General features: G+C 34.8%; 3 protein-coding genes across 3 annotated transcripts; all 3 read right to left on the bottom strand.

Moving 5' to 3' along the window:
• Positions 1-515: 515 nt before the first annotated feature.
• Positions 516-4,048, bottom strand: LOC116119768. Its single transcript, XM_031405696.1, has 2 exons — positions 3,650-4,048; positions 516-976 (listed from the first exon to the last, which is right to left on the bottom strand). Exons 1-2 carry the CDS (start codon positions 3,941-3,943, stop codon positions 791-793), a joined length of 480 nt encoding a protein of 159 aa, XP_031261556.1. The 5' UTR covers positions 3,944-4,048; the 3' UTR covers positions 516-790.
• A 4,908-nt stretch (positions 4,049-8,956) lies between these two features.
• Positions 8,957-10,196, bottom strand: LOC116119805 (kelch-like protein 8). The gene has a single exon (XM_031405730.1). The coding sequence runs from the start codon at positions 10,194-10,196 to the stop codon at positions 9,081-9,083; it is 1,116 nt and encodes a 371-aa protein (XP_031261590.1). The 3' UTR covers positions 8,957-9,080.
• Positions 10,197-13,914: 3,718 nt separating this feature from the next.
• LOC116119806 (protein GID8 homolog) lies at positions 13,915-16,197 on the bottom strand. The gene is made up of 4 exons (XM_031405731.1): positions 16,155-16,197; positions 15,467-15,648; positions 15,126-15,282; positions 13,915-14,342 (listed from the first exon to the last, which is right to left on the bottom strand). The coding sequence occupies exons 1-4, from the start codon at positions 16,195-16,197 to the stop codon at positions 14,221-14,223; spliced, it is 504 nt and encodes a 167-aa protein (XP_031261591.1). The 3' UTR covers positions 13,915-14,220.
• Positions 16,198-27,313: the final 11,116 nt, after the last annotated feature.

Consider the following 27,313-nt stretch of genomic DNA (forward strand, 5'->3'; position numbering starts at 1 on the left):
CATGTTCGGCATGTTTGTTAAAAGTTGTTCCATTCCATCAGCTTGATCTTGCTTCTGCCAAAGCCATTTTAGCTGCGTAGGCCCAAGTTATGGAAAAAGGGGTGCCTGAAAACTGAAACTTGATTTGTTGATTATCATCGTCAAATCACATGTTTAAGCCTTTTCAATTTAATTTATCTTTACATTTATATTCATATTGAATCATTGCTAGCCTGCATTTATTTACTGTTTCTTCTAACATATCTAAACAAATTGTCTTAATTAGAGGAGTAGCCATGCCTTTAGTGGGTTATCATCCATTATTACTTAGATGTTGGCAGATATTTTCCCAAGTGAATAAACATAATGCTCCTCAAAAGTTATCCTGTTAAGTTAAGCACCCCAATTAAGCTTCATAATGAGAGTTTTGAGTTCAATTCTTCTGCATCAATTTTCTTTCACCAAGCAACTGAGAAGATGTGAACTCAATCAGAATTATACTCCACAATTTCATTTTTTTTACATGTAGAGTGATCCATTTGATGGCTCCAGAAGACCATAATTATGCAACCGCATACTGGAAAATTTTTGAACATATAGCTGACTCTAGGTGGAAGCCTGGTTCTGTTTCAGACATGCCACCCATCAATAACTAATGCTATGTACAAAACATAAATAGCACAAGGGTGAAAAAGTTGAAAAAAGGCAACACCTAGTGCATATCCAACATCCTTGCTTGTCTTCACAAATAGTTTTCCTTTAGTCATCAGGAATATGACTTGAAATGTAGCATGCAGCCGTTTCTCGGGTATTAGTCTTCTTGTATAGAGCTTGAGTTTGAATTTGAGTTAATGGTGGAATTGGACAAAGGGTGATGTTGATGGTGTGGCCAAGAAATGCGTTCTGGAGGGCAAGGGACTGGAGCGGGGTGCGCAATGAAAGTAGGGATGTCATCTCCAGGCATCAACACAGAAACACCATTGGCATATACAGTCATCTGCAAACACAACATTTAGACAAGCTTAAAATCAGAATGGCAGAATGTGGTTTTGCAAACCTGCATCAGAAATGACAATCATAAAACCAAAAGCTACTATCATCAGTTTTACGAAAATTATCATATTGATAAAACCAAAGATGTATCTGAAACTTTTAAAATCAAAAACAGGATATGACAAGCACTTGTAACTGATATTCTGCATCTATGTTTATAGCTATATGAGGAATGCAGTTTAGGTGAAATGAGGTGATTTGCAATTTAGAAAACTAAATGCCGAGGCACTAGCCGAGGCAGAATCTCTATAGCTTTTCTTTAAATCAAACAAACTGTAATATCAAGAACATGCAAGTGGCCAGTCATTTTTTGGTCACCACAGATGACTGATAGTTGGAAAAGTTTGGAGCACAGAACAAATCCATTTTGAGCTCCTCCTGCAGCTCAAATGCAGAATAATTTTAAGAGGTACAATAGCCAAATTTGCTTGTTTTGTGAGGTTAAGGCCATTTAAAACAAAAAACTCTGTCATATAGATCAAATATGGCTAGAACGAGTTTGGTACTAAATTATTTAAAACTGTTCCTCATAGGAAGCTGACATATTAAGGCACTGAATTGGAGGTTCACCAACTATAAGGCAAAGATTAAATGGATAAATTTTGTCTTTATGATGCAGAACTAAGCATAATTAAATGTCCTAGGATCCTCTGAGAAGATAAGCTTACCATGTGATCACATAAAATAAACAACACAAGGAAATAACAACAAATAAACAAGGAAAAAATGAAGGTAAATTGAAGCACATGGTAGTGTTTCCATACTGCCTTATTTTTATTGTTTCTTTTAATGTTTGACTTGGTAGACAAGGTAACAACATTATCCCTCACAAGGTATATAAATTCTATTTTTATAGTGGACAGAATATAAGCAGCCCAGAGAATCAAACAATACTTATGGGGACAACGCAGTATAGAAATACAACTAAACTAAGCATAATTTACGACTTGCATAAGAACAGGAATGTTGATCTAAGTTAATTGAAACCTACACACAAGGTTGGACAGCAGTAAAAAACTATACATTAACCTACTCAAACTCAAGACTCTCAGTTCAGTTGTTGGCCTGGGGCATGTTAGTATATCACAGGTTCCACCTAAATTTCTATGCTTTTTGCTGAAATTCCTAAGATTGCCACTGGACCAATAAGTTTCTGCATATCACATCAACCGATTTTGCTTTGTTTATGGACATAGTGGAGCCAATCTCTTTGAAGAGAATTGGTCCACAGATGAAACTAATGAAAAACTTCAAACACCAAACTGAAAAAATGCAGTGTTCCTGAACTGGTAATCCACCAACGCTTTTAGGGAACATCCGGTCCGAGTTGAGAGTCCATTAGACATGGGTCACAAATTCGCACAGCAAGTGCAGTGCGTCAAGTGATTTAGACCTATCAGCAGACGGCTCACAGTGGCATCCTTAAAAGCTGACAATCAGTTTGATGATATGATTTAATAACATCTGAACTGAAAAATTTCCCTCAAGCTTTCAGTTCTAAATAAGCATTTGATGAACTCATAAAAGTCGAGAAGGTTTCCTTATTGGCTTAATACCCCACAGTAAAGTTAGCCCTCGTATTTAACAGTAATGTTGGATTAGTAGGTGGGGGCTGTGGGGTTTCTTGTTTCTCAAAAGTTAAGGCACATGGTAGACAACAGATGTGTTGAATTATGCAGGACCCTCATAGGATCCTCCAAAACAAATTAGCCTATAATCAACTAGTTTATCTTTCATCATAATGTAGCATAACCACATAAATCACATTACAAAAATATCTATACTCCATGGATTTGTATGCTTAAAATGAATCTGGTTAGAAGCATAACTGATTAAGAAAATAAGAAGACAAGGACTTCCCCACAAAGAGAACCTGTCTCGGACCCCTGGCACTGGGCATGCGATTGCAACATAGTCGTTGGTGATGAGACAGATAGCCACCATGTAAAGTGGTGGGTCTAAACAACAAGAAGTACAACTAGTCCTAAGACTCATTGGTTTGGCACCAAACATTCAACAGACAACTTCACAGATATGGCAATGCCTAATAATTAATTATAACTACAAATTACACTGCTCTGGAATGATGAAAACAACTTAAGAACGAAAATTCTACTAAGTTATTCTGGAAATTCAGTTATTTGGTCATGGGAAAAAGAAAGAGAAGAAAATACAACGGATAAGATGTGTACTGCCACAGGACTTATCTTTTTTACCTGTCTGCATTGACAAAGTCTCTGTTGTAAATAGCAATTTTGTGAAGAAATGAAACAATGAAAGCTCAAAATACTCAAAACAACAAGGAAAATCTTTGAACTATGACAAAAGAAAATTTCCAGATGACAACCAAAATGGAGGAAAATCAATGAGAATCCAATCATAAAAGACTTTACTTGATAGATGAACAGGAGCCTTTGTTACAGTGGGAACCAACACCACTCTGAAAAATCCTGAAGCCAATCAATTCAACACTAAAATGCATTCATTACCGTAAAATAACCCAACAAAAAGAAACACCTTTAGTATTATTAAGGAAGAAACAAGGACATTTATAAGCTGAAGAACTCAACATGCAAAACTTAAAATTGAAAGCGAAGGGAGAAATGAGTAGATTTACTTTGGGTGATGGGTAGCCAAGCTTGGGATTGAAGGGCAACTGGGATTCAAGATCACCATGCGTGTGGTTACCAGTAGGTGAAGTGGGTCGAAGGAATCTTTCAAAAATGGCCATGACCAAGAACATAGAGATGAGAATAGCAGTAGCTACAAAACCAAACGACACCGCATTAACGGAGTTGTCGAAGTGTCTCCAGTGATCCTCTCTCTGCACGTTGTTCAATGGCGCTCCTATTGGCGCCCATGCACTGAAACTGTAGTTGTAGATATGGTAGCTATTCTCTCCACCTCCCATTTTTAATTAGGCCAAGTTTACGTGTGCTTTCTTTTCTTGTTCATGGCAGTGCCACTGCGAAAAAGAGTAAGAGAGAGAGATGAATGTTCCAAGTTTTAAGGTTATGGCGGTACTTAAGGCTTTTCTACACTTAAAACTCTAAAAAGAGAGAGAAGGGGTGTGCACTTTGGATATTTTTACAGGACGGTGACCTGATGGAGGAACAAAAATAATGAGCTTTGGAATTTGGAGAATTTTTTTTTTTTTTTTCAAGTGTTTTTCTCTTTTGTCTTGTTTACTGAAGAAAATTGGAAAACGGGTTTATGGGTTTTGGCAATTGAAAACCTTGAAATTGACTTCTCAGGTTTTTTATTTTTTATTTTCTAGTTAATCCAGACATGAAATGCAGAGCTTGGGACTTCAATCTAAGCTTATAGGTATTAGGTGAAGGCATTTAAGATTCCCTATTATTGTCCAAACATTTTACGTTAAATAAATTATATTAACCTTTTTTGGGGGTCTGAATAAGATGGTCCATCTGTAAAAGTTTTTTATGAAAATAGTTTTATTCTAAAATTTCGACTCTCTTTAGACGAAATTACCACTTTTTTTTTTAACTAAAACCCCAATTGATAGAAACTCTATCGGTTTTCTATTAGATAGTTTGAAGGTTGTGTTTGTTTTATTATTTTGGATATGATTTTTGAAAAAGTAAGAGTTTGGTGGTTATTACAAATTTACAATGTGAGATTTAAAAATTAATAAAAACATCCCCTTAGGTTTGTTAATTTACTAAACACCCTTATAATAAAACATTAAAAATTAACAAAATTATTCTCACCCACCCATTAAATACCGGTAGCTCATCGGAGTGTGGCCGGAGTCACCGTATTGGCACACGACCGGCTGGATTTGGCCGATCGTGCGCCAATATGACTTTTTCCGGTCAGATCTGGCTATGTTTGGTCGTCAACAATAACCAAAGATATGGCCGTCGTTGATGGTCAACGACTAGCTACGGCCAAAGATCTAGCCAACAACGGCTAGATCTTTGCTCGTAGATCTGGTTGGAAAATGTTAGATTGGTACACTATTGGCCAGATCCAGCTAATAGTGTCCCATTATACCAAATTTCAGCCACCTTCCGGTAGTGGTGGCCGGAATCTGGCAAATGTGGGTGGGTAGGGGTGTTTTATCAATTTCTAAACTTTTTTGGAGGCTATTTAGTTAAATTAAAAAACTAGGGGGTTTAAAAATAATTGAATAAAATAGAATAGAATTTTGATAATAGGGAAACAAATATGTATTTTAGGTAGGATAGGGATAGGATAATACAAAAATACTGAAATAAACACACCCCAATGAATTTTTAGTTAAAAAAGAGTAATTTGGTATAATGGGCAGTGTTTAAAACCTAATCCGGGGTGAAATCTAACAAAGTGGTTGGGTCTCGGAATGACCGGTTGAATCGGTTTGAACAATGGGTCAAACCCGTGATGTCAGTATGTTCAATGATTTGAAATCTAGCAAAAACATCCCTAAAAATTACCATAAGTCCATAAATGTTTGAAATCTTACAAAAACACCCCAAATTACACCGTTGACATTGAAAACCCAAGCCAAATAGGGTATGTTTCCGTTGTTGACAACACACCCCATCACCACGAAAACTCTTCCCTCAGCCTTCTGACCAAAACCCATCTCATCCCATTCCCGTTTGCCTCGCCAATCGGCGGCAACAGCAGGATGTTGCCGCCGGTCAATTTTTGCGATTTTCAGTTGTTTCACTCACCGAAAAAACATCTTCATCGCCACCTTTTGACTCAGCGCGGCCCTTTCTCTTCAAAAGCTCTAACATCCCAGCCACCAATTGTTTGTCGATTGTTGTTCTAATCTTTAGGGTTTACTATGAACGGTCAAAACTAGTAACCGACCCGGTGAAGGTCCCGATTCCTAGTTGAACCAGTTCAACTGGCTAGCTCGAGCCAAGTTTTAAAACACAGATAATGGGTGTTAAAATTTTAGAATAGAACTATTTTATGAGAGACATATAGAAACAAACTATTTATCAATTGAGACCCTCAAAATGGGTTATTTAATATAATTTCCTTTTTTTAAGGGATAAATTTTGTCTACATCAGGTTTCTACTTTAATAAACATGTGAATTTATTAGATTATTATATAATATTTGATAATGTTATTTATTTAATTTGTTAAAGAAGATGATTTGATGAAAATGTGGCTCAATTATTCAAGCTTTATATCCAAATAATATGAAAAAACTTGATACCACTTTAGTAGGACAATTTCACAATCATGGATAACATTTTTATAACTTTATGAACCCCTTTACATATACAACGTTTTACATTAAAGATGTGAGCTCCCTATCCAGTAATGCAACCATTCAACAATCAGGCCCAAACAATAATATTTTTCTTTTTTGATGAATTTTATTCTTAAATCATATAATTAAGCAAGGTTTTTTTAATAAAAATTAATTGCCATGCCAGCTACAAAATTTTGCTTTTATGTTAGTTGTTGCACTTAAAGGACCAGCCCAATAAGATGCGTACCTAATTTGGTCTGTGTTTTTATCTTTAATATTTTATCAAACAAAATTAAAGAAAAATCTAATTGATTTGATCACTTAAATGAACTAATTTTGTTAATTATATCTATATACTATTGATAATAGATTTACAAATAAAATCTTAAATCTAATTCATGATTACGTGTTGTCCAGCTAAGCAGTAAGTGGTCCTACTTGGCGTCCACATAATTGAATTACGGATGCTTCTTATTCAATCTTGTTAGTATAATTGAGTGCAATTGTGCAAAGATTAGCCAGCTAGACAACTCTGAGCTCACCTTTTTTTAAATTTATTACATCCACACGATCATTTAAGAAATTAAATTTTGATTTTAGTTATAGGTTTTGATATCCTCCAATAATAAAAATCTTTTTAAGATTTCAAAAATAACAAAAATCCCCCAATTAGTAGTTATAATATAATGAGTTAATAAATATTTACAAAATTACTTCTTTATTATTTATTGTAATGACATTTATAAATTTTTTTTATATGATTATACTTAAGGGGGATTTTATTTATAAACCCTTTTACTTAATTAAAGGTAGATACAAAATATTTGAAACCATCCAGTAAAAATATGTTGCAATAATATAGGTGTATATATGCACTTTATATTAAATTCATTTTACATACTATTAATGATATTATTTTAAATTTTTTTAAGGGAGGGTTTTTATAAAAAATTAACGCATTTCTTATCAAAAGAAAAATATTTTATTATTTGAAAAAATTCACATATAATTAGATCAATCATCCGTAAATGAAAAAAGAAATTGATTTAAAATTTGAAAATTTTAGTTACTAAAAAATATATTTATTTATAGACAAATGACAACACCCTTTACGTTACAAAAGATGGACGGTGAGATTATATTCATCAAACCCCACATGCAGTATGTCGGGATATGTGCCCGTGTTTCCCCAACCACTCGAACCCTCATGGTCACTACCTATACCCTGTTTCCACGTGTCACTTCCACTTCTCTTTCTTACCCTCCAGCCACGTGGCTCGATCTGAGATGGTCGGTATTTCCCAAAAACAAAAAAAAAAAAAAAAGAAACAAAACACTAAAGCAAAAGCTTCACTCTCTCTTACCCAACATATCAACTTCCTTTGTCGGCTTTTTCAGCTTCGTACCAACACTCAGACATGTAAATCTCGAGATTGTTCCCAAAATCATAGCAGCCATGATGCTTTCTGAATTCCGGTTAAACCAGAGCCGTTTGATTTGGAGTTGTTGATTAGTCAAAGTCAAAATGTGTTTAAGTCGGGTAGATTAAGCGTGCGTGTGTATAGTGTCACACGTGCGATTGGGCTTGCTTGTGGAGGTGGAGAAATTGACTAGGATTTGAAGTTGAAGAGAAAAGGTGTCATGACATGAATGTCAGGGGGCCCGTGGTGCCTCAGGCTCAGGGTCACGTGAAGGGATCTGTTTTCTAGGGTTCTTGTGTTTTTGGTGTCAAACTTTCTCTTCTTTTGATGGCGGAGGCGGTGAAAGGTTGTTCTTACGGTTGACCACTTGATGGGTTGGAACTTGGACGACATGAAATTGGGCTCTCTTTTGGCCTCTTTTCGGCCTATGCTTATTATATTCCAGTGGACCATGTTGGGCTCATCTGTCATTTTTATAGGGCCCAATAAGGAAGCAACATCATTTGTCGACGGGGAATGATTTTTAGCCCCACCATTTCATTTTTTAGCCTCCATCTTCTTCTTCTTCTTCTATACTTTTATATTTGTAATTAGCAATAAATTAAAAGAAATTTATATCAATCAGAATTCAACTTCACAAATAAATTAAAGCTCACGGTAACACAACAATCATTTGATCTTTTTGAGAGTTTGATTTGTTACGAATTGCATCGTTAAAATGGAAAATCAATTATATAAGCAAGGCTAAAACTTGAATCAAATAAGGTGTTTATGTTAGGTTTTGGAGCATTTTTAGAGTTTATAAAAACATGGTTTGCTCCCTGCATTGAAAGAAAATAATGAATATTGGAAGAGATAAAATATGGAGACTTGTGTTTGTTGATTAACTATGAGCAAATTTAGAAGGTGATAAAGAGATGGAGTAGCTGCAGTTGATGGATAAACAATTAAACATAATATAGAAATTAATCACATTGATTGAAAGTAGGGAAGCAGGACATAATTAAGGATGCTCACTGCCTTCTTTCCACATTTGGGCAAACATTATTAATACTACTTTGCTTCTTTTTTTCATTTTGATTTCGTGTGGCAATGGCAACCCCATATCCTTCTCTTTAGGTCACAACTTTTTTATTCTATCTTTATTTTTAAGTAAAGTCACAACTTTCAGTTTCAACCCAAATGGGCATTTTGTGGTAAACATTAAAACACACAGCAAGATTGCCATGTTTAATATATAATGGAAGTTCAAAGTTTTTTTTACAAGATTTTATTTGGCCTCCAAAATTACCAGGGATTGTTAGATTATGCAATCTATTCGAGCATCCAACCAAAACATCTGTGATTGATACTTGTAAAAATCAAGAACACATGTTAAGACTTAAGACAACACTATATTTTGGTGGTTTATAAGAGTTGAACAACACAACAATGGCTGCAAAGTTCTTTCTCTCCATCTTCCACCATAGGCTCAAAGCTTCTCCATGCATCGCTTGTGGCTGTAGTGTCAAAAATATGCACCATTGAAACTGTTTGTGAATACTCCCCAGCGATCCGATAGCCTGCAAGGAAGTATAAATGAGTCCCAATTGGTGCTATGGTTAAGTAGTGCCGTTGGATTGGTCCCCAATCTTCCCTATGGGTTGTGAAAATTGGTGAATTGAGTGTTTGAAGGCAAGATCCATCAACTTCATTCCACATATTAAGATTTCCATCATAAGCCTCAATGTGACCTTTCCATACTTTCAAGCAATCCCCGGAGCTAAATAGCCTATTATCCACCTCAACAATTTGATTAGGTGGTACATCCAATTGCCACATCCCCGCCACAAAGTCCCATTTTCCTGCTTGCGTGTCAAACACCTCAGCTGAGCTACGTTCTGTAAACCAAACCAGACCATCCGAGTCAGCTCTCTCGGCAAATCCCCCGACCACGTAGATTTTACCCTGCCATGTCACCCCAACACATTTGTACCTCAATGTTTTCATGTTAGGCAAAGAAGTCCATTCATCAAGTGTAGGATCATAAACTTCTGCAGATGAAATTCCCCGAGCACTAAACAAATTGGACTTCCCTCCTGCTACATAAATTTTGTTGTCACATACAACACAAGCAAAATCATAACGTGGTACAACTAATGTTGCACATTTAGACCATTCATTTGATTGAACATTGTAACGAAGTACTAATGATAAAACCTCATCATCAACATCTACAAATTCATTGCATTTACCCGAAGCTCTCTCCTTGTGGCACAAACGACCACCAATTACATAAATCGAGTCACCTAGTGAAACCATCGAAAAGCCCTTCAAAATATGATTCTCAGTAATGTAAGGTATGTAGCTAATGTGAGTCCATGTGTTGTTAGACGGAGTATAGCACTCTATCCAATTAGAAATGTTTGATCTTGGCCATGACTCCTTTAGGCAAAATGAGGCATAGACTTGATGGCCGGAATAGTTTTGTTCTGGTGAAGGCGGTGGTGTTGTCGGGCGTGATGGGGAGGGGAGAGAACCCATTGAAGTCGTAGGGAGGATGGTAGTTGTTATTGTATGGTTTGAATTGATGTCAAATGGGAAATTTAATGTAGTTCACTAGGGATGGTTTAAGGAAGGGTAGCGGATAATACAACAAAAGGAGAATTGTGAGCATCGACAAGGAATTGGGCATGTTGTCGATCAAAACTAGAGTAGTTTTCTTGTTCATGTTGTTGATATAATAGACTAATTAATTAAGGTATGTTTCAATTTGTCTATTGCCTTGTCCAATTTATTCCTGCTATAATGAAGATTTGCGATTATTTCCAGACCAATTTGAAGGGAATCGGATGAGAGAAGTTGGAGACATCTTAACTAGAGTAAAAAATTTGTCATTGTTTGTTTTTATGTTTAATTTATAATAGTATATAGAAGGATCTTGACCATATAATAAACAATGTTTTCTTGCTTTAATGACCGTTCATGCATATATCTTATCATTGGAAAAGTCGCATTTTTATATTCTATTGAATCATTAGCCACAGACTCGTCAATAGTTATCTTTGTGACAAAACCTTTTAGTATATAATAAAGATGACTTACAATCCAATCTTACAAACTTTCTTTCACAACTCTGACATGGCAACTCGCAATCGGATAGATGTGACCCATTATGAGCTAACAAATTGTGAATTGTGTCATCGTCAGAGTTGAGAGAGAAAGTTTATAAGAGTAGACCTATCTATGTAATTCAATAGTGAATATTGCTAACCGCCTCTTATTTTTTTTTTTTTTTTTGGAAGAACATATACTTTTGTGTATTAAAAGAAAACTTTGAATGTTGTTACCGATTGAATGGTCCAATAAAATATTCGGATTGTGACGATGCAAACAGTTTGTTGCTTGCAATGTTTCAAGAGGTCTACTAAATCTTATCATTTGTAATTTTTTAATATCATAATATACAGTATAATATAATAGAACATTATTAAACAATTGTGGGGATACGGGTATCCATTTCAACCAAACCTCCAACGCTAAAAGCTTATTACTCATTATATCAAATAAATTATTCTGAAAAAGAGAGAAAGAAAGGGTATGCAAGCATGCACATTCAATAGAACTAGTCTGAAAAGGAACCCATAAAAGACTTGAGGACCAAATCCATATAAGATACTTGCACATGATTCATGATATTCTACCACCTTGATCATCACATTTCGGCTCCGGACATTAAGGTTAGTTTATCAAGAAAAGATTACCCCCATAAACTACATTTTTAATACTCAAGTATGCTAATGGGATCTATTAGCTTTATCTTCCTTTGATTTTGTACATAAATTTGAGACATGCCATGTGACAAGAAAACCAATGAATCGACTGCCCACTCTTATTGCAACATGTGGTTATTTTGTGTTATGGAACTCCCAATGGTTATGTTGGGCTTTGAGAAAGGCCACAAAAGGTAAGCCCAAGTGCTCGACAACTCTGATTCTAACACTAAAAAGAGAAATTTTGCAAGCCCATTTTCCTAGAAAAATTATGTCAAATATACTAATTTCTGACTTCCACAGGTCAAGGGTTTAGTACCATTTCCATTTACCCAACTTCCAACCAAGAGAAAATGTTCATATTTCATTTCATTATGTGACATCCAAGCTTATGATAATTGATAAATTTCAATGAACATGTGCACTTTTGCAGCAATACTACTATGAAAGAGGTGTGAATGATTAAGCTAAAAAGTGGATATGTTTTTGTTTTGGATATTGGTTCTAATATGGTTCGAGTCTAAAAATACATCACTAACCAAAACAAGTCGCTGCAATGATGGAGTTCTTCATTATCCAAGCTACAGCCTGCCAGGACCATTATATTTTGAAACCTGCATGATAAAAGGAACTCAATTAAAGGCTAACAAAAAGATAAAAATCCCTTCTGGGGTCGGGCTCTGAGTAGTGCAGTGGAGGGGGATGCCAAAGGTAGAGACAACAATTGCTCTGTTGGCTTGGAATGACAGCTCACCTGACATGCATCTTCTACAATTAATAACCAGAATTTATGGTGCTAATTAGTAGATATTGAGCATTAACCATTTTTTGCAAAAGTGAGCTGCATAATGAGACAAGAGAGTATTAGTCAATTAGATGAGAATATTTTAAAGCATAATGGCTTTGAAGATGATGACAAAAAGAGAAGCAGCCAGCCATGTAAGAGTCCACTATGCAATCAAAGTACCCACATAAGTCTCTACATTACCTTCTGCTGCAGACAATTCAGTTAGTAGCAAAAAGGAAACTTTGATTTGATTGATCACTGTGGAGTTTCATTGCCTTGTTTTTCACTCATTGCTTTTGCATTTTATGTAGCACTTAATAAGTTTATTACCAAACATTTTTGAGAAAAAAATTATGAAACATTCATTAATGCTTAGATTTAAAGAAAATTTATAGTGTGTGGTACATTACAATTAATGCAGATATAGCTATTCTAGAGAGAAACACAAGATGGGAGGAGGAATTTATGATGAAATGGGGAGGAATAAATACTTATCCTAAACAAAATTACAATGTATGATTGCGATATGACCATGAGAGGGGCTCTCTGCCCACAGCATCCATGTATTTTTTTTTTTTTTACTTCTTTTTGTCTGGTCTCTTGAAAAGATGATGGAATTTTAGCATCCCAATGTGATTCCAAAGAAAAGTAACACCACTGCCAAATGAAGCTGCCACAGCTTCTTTGAAAGACCAAAAACATTTGCATTTGCACTATCTATCTGCCTTTGTTTTCTGATCATACTTATTCTCTCCATTCTAAAAGGTGAGAGCTTTATTTCTTGTTTTTATTCCCACCTTTTGCTCCCCATAACATTTTGCGACTTCTTCTGTTTCTATTTATGCCCTATATCTAACAAACTACTTCTGGGGTTCTTTATTTTGTCTGTAAAACTTCTTTTTCCTTTCCAAAGTTTGGTTTCTGGGTTCTGCTTCAAGTGAAGCTACATGGGGATAAAATTGGGCTTGGTGGGAAGCTTGGAGTGGGTGAATAGTTATGGTAAAAGGCAATGCAGGAGTCTGTTTTGGAGAGTTAGAGCAGCAGTGAAGAAGGCTGTGAAGAATGGAACCAAACAGCAGTCCAAGTTCCAGTATGACCCCTCCAGTTATGCACTGAATTTTGATGATGGTAGTTGCCATTGGGGTTTAGGAGCAAATGCTACCAAACAACAGAAGTTTCGAGATTATTCAGAAAGCAAGAAAATCATGTGGGTTTGTGTTCTTTGGGTGGAATCTCAGTGATGTGTTTTGATGTAGGTGAAAGTACAGTAAGTTCTGTTTTGTAGACTGTATTGGTCAGTTGCACCGATTTATGCATTTCTTCTTGGTATCATTTTCACTTCCATTGAGTGAAGTTTATTGAAATTGTTCTAGCTGATGGACTTAATTACTTTGATTCAAGGTCATCTTTGCTTCTATCTCTTTCATTTCTAGTGTACCAGTTTCTTCAATCTACTTTGGTTAAGTGTGTTCAATTTAAAAAAATACAGCTACATTATAACCATTTATCAGTTATGAGATTATTTGCACCATATATTACTCGAGTTGCCATCGCCATAGCATTTTTAACTTTAATGGGAAAACGAGAAAATCTTGCCTTCACCGGTAAGAGTCAAACCATTCCTGTTATGCATTTCAAAGACAAATCGCAACAGGTAAAGAAACAGAAAGAAGCGGCAATAATACTCAACACAAACAGCTGTCATGCAACTAGAAGCAATAATAAGGACATAGGTATGGCATAAACAGTACCAATAGCTCCAAGTTGAGCTAATTTTGCTTCAAATTGAGGACCAAATCCCACAATCTTTACGGAAAAAGGTGTTGACAATCAATTGTACAAGAGCTTCAGCCACTGAATATCATCTAAGAAGATAATAAACATCATCCAACAAATTTCTAGCTACATTCACTTTGCAATATTGGTACAAGCATGATCAATCATTCCATTTAGCTCTATTTGTTCAATCTAGACAGCTGCAATCCTCCACACGAACTTTATATCATTGTTAAACAGCAGGATCTTCTAGCGTTGCCGTAGATAAATTGTTTATGCGAGGATAAGCAGCTTTCTCATCAAGTTGATTTTGAGCCCATACTAGCATCTTTAACAAGCTTGGAAGCTTAGGATCTGTATGGTTAAAAGATACAAAGCCAATTTAACTCTTGAAGAGAAAAAAGAACTATCAAGATAAATCAGCAACCTCATAAAAATTACACAAATCATGCAGGCAAGAGAGACCACTGAACGCAAAACCCAGTTGAACAACGTCCAATACTGGTAGATCAAAACATTGATTCAATATCCTTTTAGATTCTCACATTTTTTGATTTTATCCTTTCAGTTTAACATAAATATTATCATATCTAATGTCAGAAACTAATCAGTGGAATCTCTCAGAAATGGTTAATCTGTGTTAGCATGTTCTTGGAAACTTTACCCTCTTCCCACATAAATATCCTCACGCAAATATCTTATTTTATGTGGTAGATACAACCTATTTTATATGGTCCGAAGTTCATATCCAATGTAGTACTTCTCCATAAAATAATCCACTAAGATACCAGATGATAGAAGTTTCAGACTAAAATACATCTGACCATAACTCGATGGCTGCAAGCTGCAACCAGAATTTTCAAAGAAAATCTTTTGTAACGCTTTTCTAGCATCACTAAATGAGTGAAGACTACTAGCACACTAACAAGTAATATACATGTCCAAATGAATGCACAGTTAAAAAAACAAAAAGGGTCAGATTGACAAGTCATACCATCCTCCCATCTAAAGCTGTAGAAAATTTCTTAAGAAAATAATTTGCTGGGGATATTCATTTTATCACATGAACTTAGAACACAAATTTCATATAGACAATAAAAAAATGTCCTAGATAATGACGGCAGCAAACTCACTAACCTTTTTCATGACTCTGGCTTGTGAGGATGGCTGCATTAACCTCGCTAGCTGTCTTCAGGCGCTGTGATATATCCAGAAGGTCTCCAACAGGGCAGTTGGAGACATCTTCAAAAGCCAGTAATGCAACAGTCCTCTCCAACTCTTCTAAAAAGCTTTGCTGCAGAAAACTCTTTACATTCTTAGAACCAAATATCAGCACCAATAATAGAAAAAGATACAACCGAGAAGTGTAAGATTATGGCAATCAAGAAAAATCATTCATGAAGAGAGAAAAATAAAAACTAAAATACTTTCAATGACAACTAGTAGGCAAAACAAAGTTATAGTGAACTAAAGATTACATTTTCTTCTCCCCTTGGTGCGAGCTCCTCCTGAGCAAATTCGAGCGCCTCTTCCACCTTTCCATTCCGTATTAATTCTATTAACCTCTGCTGTTGAAGATGGAAAAACAGTTGTGGATTTGTATCCAATATCTGCATAGAGAGTTTTGAAACAAATGAAAAAGAATATAATAAACAATATTCTGACAAAATGATAACCAAGACAAAAGACAATCATACACATGAATATAGTTCATATAAGGATTGACCACTAATGCAAAGTTTCAGCCTTAAATAATGTCCACCTATACAGTTTCCCTCCCCTGTTCGAGAAGTGCCCCCTAATTTCATAAATGACAGAACATACGCCAAGGGTGTGTTTGGTTGGGGGTAATAGGACATTATTGAGGTAACGTCATCTTATATTACTTGATTATCCCGTTTGATTGTCAAGTAATAAAATATGCCGATAATCTTCCAAAACCAATAATAGTTACTATTGATAATATCTGATTACCTCCATTTTTTTTAAGTATTTTAAGATTATTTAGTAATCTTATTTTTATTACAATTTTACCCCATATGAATAAAATTTTAGAACAATAATGCCATTGTTTTAAAAACAATTTACAAAAATACCAATTGACTATTTTATCCTTATATACAAAGTTTTTAGGACCTAAATACTCTTGGAATTTTAAAAAATTACCCAAGGGTGGTGGCTGGATCTGGCCATCACTGCTAGCCACCATTGTTGGCGGTAGCGGCGGAATAGCGTACAATCAGCCATATCTGACCGGCCATGCGCCGCTAACACCATTTTCGGCCATGGATCACAGAATAGCGTACGACCAACCATATCTGACCAGCCATGCGCCGCTAATGCCATTTTCGGCCATGGATCTGTGATCCATGGCCAGAAACAACCAAATCTGGCCTTTCACGACCAAATCTCCATTGTCGTTGCCGTCGGTGGTGGTGGCAAGCCAGCGGCAATGGCTTGGGGTGGGTAGGGGTGTTTTCGTTGAGTTTTAAACTTTTTTTGTTGTTGAGGTGTTTTAGTTAAATCTGAAATGTAGGTGGGTTAAAAGAAATTATTAAAAAAATAATAATAAAAATAATATAATATTAATATTTAAAAAGGTGAGAAATTTAGTAATTTATATAACATACCCACCAATTTATTCTTCTCAACCAAACATATTAATATAACATACTGATACGACCCCTACTACTCACGTTTACAAAAGGAACAAAAAACTGAGGTACAGAAATAGTGTCAACCTCAGATATCCTCGACATGTTTGTATTCAGTTACTAGACCAATGACAGGAATATTAAATTGGATTGAGCATCAACTCAATCCCATTATGGCCACAGATTTAGTGTCATTGCCATTTACTGAATTACCCAGTGAGATAACTTCTCTCGTACCCAAAAGTGATGAATACTTTGTCGATCCACCATAGTCTCGATACACTTCTCAATGTAGCCAATCACTATCGTATTGATAGCTCTGAATAGAACTACGTTGGGCTAGTGTCAAACTACATCAATTGGTGCACAAGACACTCTGGTGATCTCAAGTCTAAGGATCACATGTACCACCATCTGTTAGAGAATTTATTTCATAGACACTGGAGTTACCATCCCTATGGAATCCTCTGGTGGGTCTATCCACTAAACTTGCCTCTAGCAAACACCCATGTGTTGCACCAGGTTATCGGCAAACAACCATGATAAGTGAGATTAGTCACTGCCTTTCGATAAGGTCGTTCAACACTATGATAGTCTTACCGTATTATATGTGTCCTTGGTCAAATAATACTGGGGCTACGAACGTTTCTAGAATGGCCACCATATGTGATCATATGGTTCTCACTATCAAGATTTGAAATACTTGATACTCTCGTCACGGTTCTATCATCCTAAGGACATATATCATTACATACACAATATAGAAGAATATGTCTTTTATTGATAAATAAACATTTATTGCAGAGTCAATTTTACAATAATTGATTGGCTCTAGGGCACCTACTCTAACAATAACCCCTATTTCATTCACACCATAGTGTCAGGTTTAGTTGTTCAATTTGGTCTGAAGATTCTCGGTCTTGTCCATTATTTTTTGGGCAACTCTATTGTTCATACATCCTATGGTTTGCAGCTTAATTAGGCTAAATAAGCTCAGGAAATTCTTCTCAAATTTGGAATGCAAGATTGCAATCCTTGTGCAACTCCTATGATTCTTGGTTCAAAGTTGCAATTTTGAAAATGGTTCACTATTCGAACAACCCTCTCGATACAAGAGTCTCATTGGTGCCTTGCAATACATTACTATGACCAGGTGGTGTGCTGTCGTAGGCAATCAAGATTAAAACCTGAAAACACATGTCGTAGTGTGAGTAAGGATCGTTCCCACAAAGAGTGTCTAGCCGAGTTTTATGTTACGTGAACCAGGCAGAGGGGTTTTGAGTAAAACAAAAACAATTTCAGGAACAAAACAATTCAAATTAAATTATCAATCAAAATAAAAAACCTTGGTCTAAGTCAACATCCACCATCGGAATTTTTCAACTGATCATCTATGCAAATATAAATCAATTCATACCTTGAATATTCACCGTTGGAACTATTTCCCTATCTCTCCTTAGTTGTAGTTAATTAGAAAACAAGCGATCTAATTAATCTTCCTACTAAACAACCCAAGACAAGCGCTAAAGGTTTAATCTAGTAGCAGCCTTAAGGGCTAGAGAAATTGATGCTGAACAACACAAACACAAGCGGTTGTATTTAATTTAGTTGAATGTTCTTCTTAAGATTTAATAATTCCTAATGCAGCAAATTCTTAAATCTTAATTACTCACAAGTTAGAGGGATCAAACAATTACGGATTTGAAATCTAACTTAGCAGTAGATTGCAACAAATAATCAACTCGTAGGCCTCCTAGTAATTAAATGAAACAATCATGAAAATAGGCATAGAAGAACATCCAATACTCAAAACATAAATTGAATGCTACCAAAAAAAAAAAAAAAAAGATTAGATCTCATAGTTTACTGATTCCGAGGCCTCCGTTTCCTTCGACCAAGTTATGAAAGTTTTAGCCGCTCATGGCCATAATCAAAACTCAAAAGAGAAAAATTCCAGAAAAGAGAAAAAGAGGCGTGCGTCTTCTCTCTCCCAATCTGATCTCTCCTTTTTATAAATATCCAATTGAAATTTGGAATATCTCCTAAATCTCCTAAAAATATTATAATATCCTAAAATAACATTTATCCTAATCTGATTAATTGAAAATAAAATAAAGTCCTAATGTAAAATAGGAAAGTGGTGTTTCCAGCTGTAACTTGCATGCACCAAGTCTTCAAAACTTCCAATAATAAACTGCCTAATTGATTTGCATGACAAAGTGAAATGTTCCAGAACGTCAGCAGGGCAGGTGCGTCAATTTCAAGCCCGATTACAACCTTGATGCAGCGAGTATCTCTCCAAACTCAAAACATGAAAGTTGTAGATCTATTTCTTTGGGTTCCATAGAATTTTTAATAATCTCAATCGGAGCTCAGATGAGAGAGTTATTCCTAGATTACGAAGCGATGTTGAAATTGTCCGAATTCACCTAATTAGTTTCGTTTTGAATTTAACGCCTCCGTTTGCATCCTAAATCAAAATAGAATAATAATGAGTACATTTAGGAAACAAATAAGTATAAAAGACTAGACATTAAGAGGGGTAAATATGACATTTTGCATTCTCATCACCAGGCCTGACCTCTCTTTTGTCGTGAACAAACTTAGCCATTTCCTTAAAGCTCCAACTATCACCCATTGGCAGGCTTGCAAGCATGTTCTCCGATATATCAAAGGTACAATAACTCATGGTCTGACCTTTCGTCGCAGTTCCGCTCTTCAACTTGAAGGTTATATAGACGCCGATTGGGCTAGCAACATGTCTGATTGCAAGTCTACAAGCGGGTATTGTCTTTTTCTTGGTTCTAATTTGATCTAGTGGGGCTCTAAGAAGCAACAAGTGGTTGCTTTATCTTCCACTGAGGCTGAATACCGAGCTTTAGCTCTGACATCTATTGAAGTGGCTTGACTTCAGAACCTTTTCTAGGAGCTTTGCATTTCTATTCCTGGTTTGCCTATCCTTTGGTGCGATAACACCAGTGCTGGTGCCCTTCCTCAAACCCCATATTTCATGCTCGTATAAAGCACATTGAAATTGATGTGCATTTTGTATGAGAAATTGTTCAATCCAAACGTCTTGTGGTTCAATATGTTGCTTCTCAATTTCAGGTTGCTGACATCTTTACCAAGCCTCTCTCTGGCTCTCGGTTTCAAGCTCTTCGTGATCATCTTCATGTGTTTAGCTTTTCCTCTAACTTTTAGCTTAAAGGACAATCTCAAGGACAAGCTTCATAGTCTGAGGAAACTCTAAACACAACTGAGAAAAGTAATCACAAGGAGTAAAGTTTAAGGGATGACATTCAAATTTAAGGGATGACTATTTTTGTTTGCTTAAGTTTTGCTTGAGGGATGATGTTAATCATGCAAGCAAGCTGCAACTCAAGCAAACTCATACAAGCTAAGGATGAATTGAAGACATGTTTTTAAGTCTTTTTACATCAGTCATAATAGTCAAAGCAAGTTGAGTTTTGGCGCCATTTCTTTTACAACACTTTTTGGGCTCTCTAACAAACTGCAAGTTGTAACACAAGTGGCAATGCAAGTTGCAGATCTGATGGCCACAAAATGATAGCCGAAGCTTATGTTCAATGGAGGAGATTGTATGAAACTCCAAGTATCTTTGTGTATAAATTGTAGCCCTAGCCAAGATTTCTTGTACACTGAAAATTCTTGTGAAAAGAATAGAGAAACACAACTTCTATACTCTTTTTTTTCTTTGCAATTTTTCTTTGCTACTTTTTTATTTTCATTTAATAATAAACAATGATTGAAAAAGGTAAAATCAATCCTTTGATATTTATGGATGCTAATTGGAATTTAGATTTATAAACAAAGAAGGGGGTTGGGGTGTTTCGCACCTTATAAATAACTATACGGAGCAAAGGGCATACAAAAACATACCCTAATTCACAATCTAAGGGGATACTTAACTTGTTTTTTTTTTTAATTATTTTAATATTATTGATAAGAACTTAAAATTAATTAACTCCAAAAAGACTATCTAAAGAGTTGAAAAAAAAATTGCACTTGACAATCCAAATACGCAATGCTCTTGTAAGCATCCTAGTAAGGATGAAATCGTGGGAAGATAATTCATAAGTGTAACACATCAATTAATTACAGCTGGTTTTTTAAGGCAAATTTTTCTAAATTTAGTGAGAGTATAACTTAACTTTGTTTTGTCAATTAGTCAGTGTGATTTGAAGTTTTGAACAATTCAAACAAATTTCTAACAATGAATATTGACCATTAAGCTTATTGAAAAAAGAATGGGAACGGATAGAACTTTTCTCTTTCTGTCTTATTGGGAATGTTCTATTTTTCAAAATACGAACCTCGTCAAATTGTGTTGATCAACAATTTATTCACATCATCTAAAAATAAAAAAGGTAAAAATTAATCTTCTAATGAGGGGGTGTTTGGATCATATAATGTTTGGGGGAAGGGGGAAGGCTCTTGCACCTTAGGGGGTGTTTGGATCATATAATATTCTATTATAGGAGTATATTATATTAACGGAAAGAAAGATCACCTTAAAAATTACTGTGAATGTTTAGAAAATGTGTTTGGTTGGTTCGAATAAAATGGTTAATAATATGTTTAGTTGAGAGGATAAATGGATGGGTATTATATAAATTACTAAATTGCCCTTCTTTTTAAATATTAATATAATAGTATTTTTTGAATGATTTCTTTTAACCCTTTACATTTGAAATTTTGCTAAAACACCCTAGCCATATAAAACTTTAATTTGTAGTAAAATCACCCCCACCCACCCCAAGCCACTGCCGGCAGCCAACCATCACCGCTGGTAGTCAACAGAATGGTGCACGACTGGCCGTATATGGCCCGCCGTGCATCGACAAAGCCGGGAATGGCCATGGATCTTGTGATCCATGGCCTTTTCACTGCCAGATCTATGGCCATTTCACGGTCAAAGATATGGCTGTGAAACGGCCATAGATCTGGCAGTGAAAAGGTCAGATCTTTGGCCGTGAAATGTCACAACCAAAGATCTGGCCTTTTCACGGCCATAGAAATGCCAGATCTGGTTTTTTTTTACGCATGACCGGCCAAATCACGCCGATCATGCAGGAGGGCTATGCAAAACTGAGTACCCGACCGAAAAATCGGGTATCCGAATATTCGGGTGCCCCTAAAAAGGTACTTGCAAACCGAACCGATTTTAGAATACCCGATTTGCGGGTACCCGAATTTGATTAACATTCAAATTTTTTACAAGAAACAATTCCATCAGGGGTATTTCATTCAATAATTTTACAACTGAAGAAGCAGCAACAAAGAAGTATGTGAAAGGAAATAGAAATACAGAATCAAATCTCTGGCTCTCTACTACTCTTTTCTTCTACTTTTTTTTCTCTTTTCTTATCCTTAATATTCTTTTTGCCTTTCAAATATCACTTAATTATAAAAGATTCACTCTTCTATGAAATTGTCGATTATTATGTTGCAGGGATATTTCACACAATAATTTGGCTGAAGCAGTAAGGAACAATGTGTAACTGCTGAACTGAAGACTAGAGAATTTGAGAGAGATGAGAATTTGAGAGAGATAAGAGCAAAGTGTCGGACCTGACGGGCTGAAATTTTAACTTTTAGGGCAATGTATTTGCCTATTTGGGGCTTTTGCCTTTGAAAATTGAAGTAAAAAAAAAAAAATTAAAAACTGGGTTTTTTTTTTTTTTTTAAATAAAAGTGGGTACCCGGTTATCTTAAATTAAATAACCAATACCCGAACCGAAAATTGGGGTACCTTATAAAAATTACCCGAAAATTCGAGTTCGGTTCGGTTCGGTTATCGGTTTTTTTTTGCACAGCCCTATCATGCACCATTACGATGACTGACGCAGGCGACCAACAGTGGTCTTGGGTGGCTGGGGGTATTTTGTTAACTTTTAAACTTTTTTGTAACTACGGTGTTTTAGCTAATTTCTCAATTGCCTATTCACCCCCATCCCCATACATTGTATATGTGAATTCTAATGTATTGTTTCCTCACATTTTTCACTTGATATGATGTTTGTGTATTCGCTTACACCATTGAGATGACTTTTCCCTAGTACAGGAGAATTGGTAAAGACAATGTACTAGTTATCGTGCCTACAGTAAACATTGGACAACCAAGTGCGAAGCTAATAGCTACTAAAAGCATCTAAGTAGTAAGCCTACCTTTAAGGTGAGTGTTCTTCTATTCTGACTTCCCTAGAACCTTTGCTAGCACTGTCGAGAAAGCGATGGATCTTCTTCCCATACGAGGATAAAGTCATAAAACGTGGAAGTTTAGAGGATTCAAGACAGATCACAGCGAAACAAGTTGTTTATCATTATAATAAGTGTCAAGTAAAAGTGTGTAAATGATGTATGCAATTGAGACATTTTAACTAATTTTATAAAAGTTTAGATAACAAATTAATGAGAATAGTTACTCTCATACTAACTAATATATAATGTATTAACATACAAACTCTAAAGGGTTATTTGGACGGTAAAGAAGGTTTGTTCTTTTCATTAATTTTTGGGTTCAAACTTTTGGATCACAAATATTGTGGTTTACCATACTAACATCTACTTTGAGAAAGATGGAAGAATTTACAAAGTTGGGATACTTTAGTAATGTGAGGCAGAATATTGGGAGAGAGATCCGAAAGAAAGAGAGACCTTCACCCAATAACCAAAACACAACGTAGCAGCACAAAGACAAAGAACACCTGGAATCTCTAGGCACTTCCTTTGTCTCCTCCTAACTCTTATTCAAACCCTAAAAGAGCCAAAAATATTCAAATCACACCCACACGAACCCCACTCATTCTCTCTACAGTGTTATCTGTCGCCTTCAATTGTGACTTTTGCTCTTAACAATCCAAATACACAATGCTCTTGTAACCATCCTAATAAGGATGAAATCGTGGGAAGATAATTCATAAGTGTAACACATCAATTAATTATAGCTGGTTTTTTAAGACAAATTTTTCTAAATTTAGTCAAGGTATAACTTAACTTTGTTTTGTCAATTAGTCAGTGTGATTTGAAGTTTTGAACAATTCAAACAAATTTCTAACAATGAATATTGACTATTGAGCTTACTAGAAAAAGAATGGGAACTGATAGAACTTTTCTCTTTCTATCTTATTGGGAATGTTCATATTTTTCAAAATACGAACCTCGTCAAATTGTGTTGATGAACAGTTTACTCACATCATCTAACAATTAAAAACGAATAAAAAAAAGGTAAAAATTAATCTTTTAATGTTTATAGACAATAACTGGAATTCATATTTATTAAGAGGGGGGGGGTATGTTTTATTGTAGAGGTATATTATATTAACGGAAAGAAAGATCACCTTGAAGATTACTGGGAATGTTTAGAAAATTTGGTTGGTTCGAATAAATTGGTGAATAATATGTTTAGTGAGAGGATAAATGAATGGGTATGTTATATAAATTTCTAAATTGTCCTCCTTTTTATAATAGTATTTTTTATTATTTTTTTTTTAATGATTTCTTTTAACCCTTTACATTTGAAATTTTGCTAAAACACCCCAACCATATAAAACTTTAATTTGTAGCAAAATCACCCCCACCCACCTCAAGTCACTGCCGGCAGCCAACCACCACTGCTGGCAATCGATAGAATGGTGCACGACTGGCCGTATATGGCCGGTTGTGCGTTGACAAAGCTGGAAATGGCCATGGATCAGATCCATGGCCATTTCACCGCCAGATCTATGGCCATTTCATAGCCAAAGATGTGGCTATGAAACGGCCACAGATCTGGCAATGAAAAGGCCAGATCTTTGGCTGTGAAATGTCATAGCCAAAGATCTGGCCTTTTCACGGCCATAGAAACGCCAGATTTGGTTGTTTTTTACACATGATCGGCCAAATCCCGTCGATCGTACACCATTACAGCGACTGACACCGGCGGCCGACAGTGGTGAGTCACGACTGGTAGTGGTCTTGGGTGGCTGGGGGTATTTTGTTAACTTTTAAGCTTTTTTGTAGCTACGGTATTTTAGCTAATTTCTCAAATATATGAGGGCTGGGTAATTGTTATTTGGTAGACATTTGAGGGCAATTGTGTCGAAATGGTTTTTAATTAAGGGCAAAACGGGAAGAAAAATCATATTACCCTAGTAATGTTTTAATAACAGCCTCTAGTGAGGTAATAAGATTACACCTCACATTACCAATAATAACCACTATTTACAATAAAAGATTACCGTAATATTTTATTAGTTACAAACCAAATACAAGAATCTTGCAAAATAAACAAGTATTACCTCTGTTATCTTATTTACCCCCGATCCAAACAGCCCCTTATAAATAACTTTACAGAGACAAAAAGGGCATACAAAAACCTACCCTAATTCACAATCTAAGAGGATAATTAACTTGTATTTTTATTCTAATAAACTTATATTATTGATAAGAACTTAAAATTAATTAACTCCAAAAAATCACACTAGACAATCCAAAGACGCAATGCTCATGTAAGCATTCTAGTAAGGATGAAATCATGCGAACATGATTCATAAGTGTAACACATCAATTAATATTAGTCTAATTATATTTATAATTAATTAATCTCATTTTCTCATTCATTTCTTTGTCCAATTTATTATTAAAAACTTTAGACCAATAGCCCCAAGGAGAACATGAATCTCTTACTATACTTTTCAGAGAAAATAAAGAAAAATTTGAGTCTGTTTCATTGCAAATTAAGTCTCTTAATTTAGTGCAACTAACAATAAGGTGACAAATAATGTTGAATTATCAACATCAAACGAAGTTTCGAGAAATGGGTTGGATCCGAGGCTTGAGGAAAGTTGGTTTACCTAACGAGCTACAATTGGTCAAGTTGATTTTGTATATTGTGGGTACAAGTAAGATCAATTCTTTTTTAATTCCTAAGTCTACAAGAAATTAATCTTTTAGTATTGTTTGTTGCATATTAACTCCTTCAATCTAATGGTTAAAATCTAATGTCAAAATGTAACACGAGTTCAGTACGGTACACAACACGAGTTTGTTTCGGGGTTGAAATATTTATCACAAGGTTGGTTATTGAGGGCAAAGCAGATTTAGAACGACGTGTGTTGTATAAGTGGCTTGCTATGTCTAGGGGTGTTCAAAACTGGTTAACTGATTTGTGAACCGAACCAATTTTTCGAATCAAGAATTTTCCCGAACTAAAATCGAACCAGTTAAAGGGAAAATCGATTTTTCAGTTAACTGATTAGTGAAAACCAATTAACCAGTTTTGAACTGGTTTTAATTTTATATTTTATATTTTATATACTTTTTAAATTTAATATTTTTATAATAAACCACATTTTTTATTTTAATTTAATCTATATTCTTCTAAATTGGTAACCGAACCAAAAATTTGGTTTTTAATTTTCTTTAAACTGAAACGAAACCAGTTTTTGGATATCCGAAAATTCAATTCGATTTGGTTTTTGCATTTTTTTTTTAACACGCCTAGCTATATCATGTGCTGCATCATGATACAATGATTCCGATGCTTGTTCTAATTTTTGGAACACTTATATTGCATCGGTAAAACCTAGTTTTCTTGTTGTGTCGATAGAATTATGAATTATAAGAAAAATACATATACGTGTAATAACTCAACAACTCTGTCCAGCTTGATATTTAGGTAGTAGATTGATTAAAAAAGTTAAATTTAAGTTAAAATATCTTAATAAATTAAATATTAATTTTTTTTGTTGAGTAAGATTATGTTTTGTTTGTGAAAACCGGTTAACTAGTTTTGAACTGGTTTTAATTTAATATTTTATATTTTATATATTTTTTAAATTTAATATTTTTATAATAAACCACATTTTTTATTTTAATTTAATCCATATTCTTCTAAACTGGTAACCGAACCGAAAATTTGATTTTTGATTTTCTTTAAACCGAAACGAAACCAGTTTTTGGATATCCGAAAATTCAGTTCGGTTTAGTTTTTGCATTTTTTTTTTTTTTAACACGCCTAACTATGTTTTGTGCCGCATCATGATACAGTGATTTTGATGCTTGTTCTAATTTTTGGAACACTTATATTGCATCGGTAAAACCTAGTTTTCTTTTTGTGTCGGTAGAATTATGAATTATAAGAAAAATATCTAAACGTTTAATAACTGAACAATTCTGTCCAGCTTGATATTTAGGTAGTAGATTGATTGAGAAAGTTAAATTTAAGTTAAAATATCTTAATAAAGTAAATATTAATTTTTTTTGTTGAGTAAGATTATGTTTTGTTTGTGAAAACCGATTAACTAGTTTTGAACTAGTTTTAATTTAATATTTATATTTTATATACTTTTTAAATTTAATATTTTTATAATAAACCACATTTTTTATTTTAATTTAATCCATATTCTTCTAAACTGGTAACTGAACCGAAAATTAGATTTTTTATTTTCTTTAAACCGAAACAAGACCAGTTTTTGGATATCCGAAAATTTAATTCAATTTGGTTTTTGCATTTTTTTTTTTTAACACGTCTAGCTATGTTGTGTGCTGCATCATGATACAGTGATTCTGATGCTTGTTCTAATTTTTGGAACACTTATATTGCATCGGTAAAACCTAGTTTTCTTTTTGTGTCGATAGAATTATGAATTATAAGAAAAATATATATAC

The sequence above is a fragment of the Pistacia vera genome, unplaced genomic scaffold, assembly GCF_008641045.1.
Source record: "Pistacia vera cultivar Batoury unplaced genomic scaffold, PisVer_v2 Contig906, whole genome shotgun sequence".
Lineage (NCBI taxonomy): Eukaryota > Viridiplantae > Streptophyta > Magnoliopsida > Sapindales > Anacardiaceae > Pistacia > Pistacia vera.

Coding starts and splice junctions, on each gene's coding strand:
- LOC116119806 (XM_031405731.1), bottom strand. CDS start 16,197: ATGGTGGCTAGCAGTGATGGCCAGATCCAGCCACCACCCTTGG. Junction 15,649..16,154: donor GATCCAGCCACCACCCTTGG/GTAATTTTTTAA, acceptor TCATTTTGTCAG/AATATTGTTTATTATATTCT. Junction 14,343..15,125: donor AAGCCAGAGTCATGAAAAAG/GTTAGTGAGTTT, acceptor TTAACCATACAG/ATCCTAAGCTTCCAAGCTTG.
- LOC116119768 (XM_031405696.1), bottom strand. CDS start 3,943: ATGGGAGGTGGAGAGAATAGCTACCATATCTACAACTACAGTTTCAGT. Junction 977..3,649: donor TTGGCTACCCATCACCCAAA/GTAAATCTACTC, acceptor TTGTGTTTGCAG/ATGACTGTATATGCCAATGG.
- LOC116119805 (XM_031405730.1), bottom strand. CDS start 10,196: ATGGGTTCTCTCCCCTCCCCATCACGCCCGACAACACCACCGCCTTCA.